The 5,103-nt window shown below is 35.0% G+C and overlaps 1 protein-coding gene across 1 annotated transcript; it reads left to right on the top strand.

Moving 5' to 3' along the window:
- The first annotated feature begins 3,134 nt into the window (after positions 1–3,134).
- Positions 3,135–4,772, top strand: LOC116172380. Its single transcript, XM_031489588.1, has 2 exons — positions 3,135–3,863; positions 3,918–4,772. The coding sequence occupies exons 1-2, from the start codon at positions 3,372–3,374 to the stop codon at positions 4,611–4,613; spliced, it is 1,188 nt and encodes a 395-aa protein (XP_031345448.1). The 5' UTR covers positions 3,135–3,371; the 3' UTR covers positions 4,614–4,772.
- The last annotated feature ends 331 nt before the right edge of the window (positions 4,773–5,103 follow it).

Raw genomic sequence — 5,103 nt, 5'->3', positions numbered from 1 at the left:
AAGGGTAGCTACAAAATCAGGAATGAAATGCCCGCTCGCACTAAAGAAGGTCGCCAACACTTTAATTAGGGCATTTCAAACTTCGGTTTTACACGGATATAACTTTGCTACCGTGTTACAATCAATTTTCTCTGAAAGTAATATACGCTGTCGATTATTTGGGTGTGACCACAAAATATTAAACCACTCTGCGCTAATTTACAGGTTGTTGACTTAACTCCGTTTACGTCGCCAAAGATGGAAGCCTGAACGGGCTCCCGTTACAGTAGGATTTGCGCGGATCTTCGATGTTTTTTTATTAGTTGACAGTTGTTCTCGTCTAATTTCTAGGGAATATAAACGTCTTGCAATTTTAAGTAAAAAACACGGATCTATGCCAGAAGGAAACAACGAATTAAGACAATTCAGATGAATTGGAAACATTCAAAGATAAAAAATTCACAAAACTAAAAATGACAAATATCAAAAATACAAGAAATTTGATAGTTGAAGCTGTGAGTGATTAAGAAATCATTCGGAAAAGCTATTCGAAGGGATCCTGTGATGCAAAGGAATAACAGACCAGGAATTGCGCTGTAGCCACTATGTGGGGACTTTAATAAACCTATGATACCGTACGATTCAATTTCTGCCATGTTCCGGAAGAGTTCGAAAACTATCTTTGAAAGACAACTTTACGTATTAGTTTTCATGTTATCTTTTTTATGATTAAATACATTGTCTCATGTATAAAAAATCGCATAAGCCGCAGTGCAATTGTCACTTTGACAGCGGCAAAAGTTACCTGCAATTTTTCCAGCGACAAATGCACTAGTGGTTTTTTCACTTATTTATTTTCGAACCAATTATCGCATTAACCTTTCCCATATGACTAGTTTTACGTCTGTCAATAATTGATTAGTTTCGTGAATTGTTCGTTAAATTGTCCTGCCGAATTACACTCGAGGTTTGTATTTAAACCGAGTAAATTTGGGTTGTTGCCATTCAAATCTGTTTCCTTTTAGCAATTGAACTCGAAAAACTGTCAACCTAAAAATGCTCCACCTTCGGTGTGGCATTTTTATTAGTTGACAGTTTTTCTCGTCCAATTGCTAGGCAACAGATTTTCATTACCCAAACAACCCAAATTTACTCGGTAAAATACAAACCTCTTGTGCAATTATAAATGAAAATTGGAAAATAAATGCACTGATTTTAAAATTTTATACTTGAAATTGTGTCATGAAGAAATCTTTCTCGGTTAGAAACTACGCTAAAGCTTAACTAAACACCAAAAAAAAAAAAGAAAAAAGCATTGATCAGTATCTCCCAAAAAGACAAATTTTTAAAAATTCCTTTACGGGAACGGTAGCAAACGTCGGATTAATTGCAGCTTTATTTACAGTAGCGGAGGCTGCAACCAAACTCTAGAAATTAAATCTACCTTTAGTTCTATCTTCAACTCCTTGAACTAACATAAATACTTTCGGCACGACCCTTCTAGATATAGGGTTTTCAGCAAAAGTGGTCAATTCCACAAATATACGGTGTGGTCATAACTTTGGGTATGAAATTTCAAGGCGGAAAATCAGTTCGTTACACTACTGAAACAAAAATACACTATAGTCAATGGGGAGGAGGTACTCTGAAATGGATAAAATAAAACACGTTCTTTCATCTTTTATGCACATAATTAGCTATAGCAAGATTCGATTACACTAAAGCAACGACAACGACGTAGAAGTACTAACTACGCGCATACTACAACAACAACAACTTTTTCGGATGTAGCTACATAAAATAGAAGAAATAGAGAATTAACCTTTTTCTTAAATGACAACATAAAAAACAAGTTCAAACTAGTTCTAGTACAACTATTTTCTTTAATTTGAGTTTTTCTCTTAAATTTAATTATGGAATATAATAAAATAATATAATAAAGTTTCTTATGCTGCTATATCTAAAAAAGTGGACTCTGTAATAGTAGTGATAAAAACTAGTAGTTGCCATTAAAAGAAATATGCTCCCCTTGACCATGCAGAAGTGTACCACTGAGCACAAGTTTAAAGTACGTCAATTGTTTTATAATTATTTTTCATGCCATAAAAAGCTTCCTTAAGAAAAATGTTGTTTTGAAGATATATCCAGTGTTCATCAAAATGTTGAAGGGTTTAATGGTAGTTAGATGACATTAAAACTCACAAAAATGGAAATAAACAAAACATGGCAAAAGATTTCTAAGATGAAATAAAAATTCAGAAAAGTTCATAGGAAAAAAACTCATAAAACGGTAAATTCAGTAAATTTAAACTTATTAATAAATATAAAAATAAAAAAGAAAATTGAATATGTATAAATGCACCACATTTAAACAGTTCGGGACAATTTATAAAAATTGAAAGTTGCTCTAGATAAGTAAATCTCTTGGGGAGCACACGTAAATTTTAATTTCTGAATTTGTGTAATGATTTTTTGTTTTATTCGAGTGTTGTACGCGGATTAATCAAAAAACTGCGTTTAGTTATTACTTAACGGAAGCACACGCGATTGTATAATAAAATTACAAATTCATATTGCCCCCATAAATATTTTCCATATCCGAACCATATCTATCTTTTAAACGTTATTTGGGACAATATAACAGTATGTGGTTTAAAACGTGAATCTGATAATCGTTCCGAGGTAAATAGGGGCGCATTAATTTACGAACGTCGTGTTGGCCATATCATAATAATGATTGATGCTTATTATATTACATAATAAAACGCTGAGTAACGTTCCCCATTTACCTTTTTCTAAATATTCTTAGATGCATTAGCGAACTCGATAATTAATTTACCGTTCTCTCATCCCCCTTTTGCAATATTCGAGATGCGATCGATGGAAATAAAACGAGTTCATCCGATGCAGTTAACGCGGATACGATTTATTTTAGAAATTGCCATTTCGAACTCGATATTAGCAATAATTGATTATGAAACAGCTCGAACAGAATATTCAGTTTTTTACTCTACTAGTCGAGTTTAACAAACTGAAAAAAAATCCAATTTATCGGTCTAACAGCCACTCTTGGCCTCTTAAAACATTAATGCAGGTTAGCGAACATCGTAACGTAGAGTTTAAGGCACTTTATTTTGTATTTTCCTTTAATAGCTATTAATGTATCAAGGGAATTAAGATGCGGTGAATACCCGCGAGAAACATGTAATTCTCGAGGCCGTAGGCCGAGAGAATTAGTTTCTCAAGGGAATTTGCCGCAATTTAATTCACGTGATGCATTCATAGTTTTATTTCATACTGGTTTTAAATATTGAAACGAATAGGAAAAGAATAAAATGATAAAATGATGAATAAAATTTTCGAATAGTGGGTGTTGCATCGTTGTCTTGGTGATGTATTTGTTTGACGTTAAAATAAATACGTTAATTGAGTTTACCTATTCTTCGAATTTCCGAGTTTACGATTTGGAAGATCCCATGGAATTTGAGGAAAACTTTTCTGAGGATGTTCTCAGTGAAATTGCGCAGGCTGAAGAGTGTTTGGTTCCCATAAAATCTAAAAAGGCATATAAGAAGGAATTTGACCGGTTTTGCACGTGGCGACGAGAAAAAAATGTAACAGGAGCTTCTGAAAAAGCTCTTCTTGCCTATTTTTCGGAACGATCCAAGATATGTAAACCATCCTGCCTGTGGACGTATTATTCTATGGTGAGAGCGATGCTGCGTTTGCATGAAAAGATTGACATTTCTAAGTATGGTATCTTGATTTCGTTTTTAAAAGCGAAAAATGTAGGATATAAACCAAAGAAGTCACAGGTGTTGAGTCGAGAACAAGTAATCGAATTCCTCCAGCGCGCCCCCGATGAAAAATATTTATTCGTGAAGGTGAGTGCAATCAAAAATATTTCCACGTTTTTTGGTTGATTTAACCGTTTTTAGGTGGTAACTGTATTGGGAATAGCTGGTTGTTGTCGGACATGCGAGCTAGTAAATTTAATGGTTGGTGATGTTGAGGATAGAGGAACTGTTTTCGTCGTAAATTTGGTGGATACAAAAACTCACAAAGATCGTTATTTTACTGTTATTGATGAGACTGCGGTGGATTGTCTTGGTATTCTTAGAGCTTACATCAAATTGCGCCCTCCCAACGTTCCACACAACAGATTCTTTTTGAATTATCGCAATGAAAGGTGCACTACGCAACCAGTGGGGAAGAACTCATTTTCAAAATTACCCTGTGAAATTGCCAAATTTTTGAAGTTGTCGAATCCCTCTGGTTACACGGGGCATTGCTATAGAAGAACTTCTGCTACTTCGTTAATTGAAGGAGGGGGCGATTTGTGCAGTCTTCAAATGCATGGGGATTGGAAGTCTTCAAAGGTTGCTCAAAGTTACGTTGATCAATCGATGCCGCGAAAAATGGATGTTCAAAAGAGGATTTTTTCAACAGTTACAGAAAAAGCTTCCACTTCGGTTACGACTGATATAGGTTGTATGGTAACTGGTAGCAGCCAACATCTTTCTTCTGTTTTCGCGAACTGCACGTTTAATCATTGCAAATTTGATATGGGTGGAAATTGCAACGATCTTAATGCTAGTGTCGATGTAACGAAGTGTGATAACATTGAAAATTAACGTGATCTAGTTAAGATTATGTCACCCCCGCCATGAGGGAATTAAGTAGCCTCGAATTCCCGTTGCCAATGACAGCGGGAATTCAGACGTTGTTTATTTTGTTTAAAACAAAAATGTTATGTAGTAGTTAAGATACCAGTATGAAATAAACGATTATAAACATTTCCTTATTGAGGAGCTTACATATACATACTACTACATTAACCCATTCAGTTTCCCTTTCACATAATATATATGGAAAAATCGCTATAAGGAGGACTATACAAATACTGATAGTCAAAATACTGAGTACAAAGATAGTGCATGGTACCTCCCGCTAATTTTGGTAGGCGGAAGGAAGGTATATGGGTTCCCTAGACTCCGATTTCGCTAGTTGTAAGACGCAAGTAAAACCTAAAACCCGTAAAGGGTGGGTGGGTTGCGTTCATCCCCAATTCATATTTAACTGTATCAGATTCATGGTAACCTGCCTATTAAGGCTCCTTTGTAG

The sequence above is a fragment of the Photinus pyralis genome, unplaced genomic scaffold (genome assembly GCF_008802855.1).
Source record: "Photinus pyralis isolate 1611_PpyrPB1 unplaced genomic scaffold, Ppyr1.3 Ppyr1.4_LG5, whole genome shotgun sequence".
In the NCBI taxonomy this organism is placed as follows: Eukaryota; Metazoa; Arthropoda; class Insecta; order Coleoptera; family Lampyridae; genus Photinus; species Photinus pyralis.
Note: the sequence above shows the minus strand (reverse complement) of the source record. Positions and strands in the feature narration are given on the sequence as shown.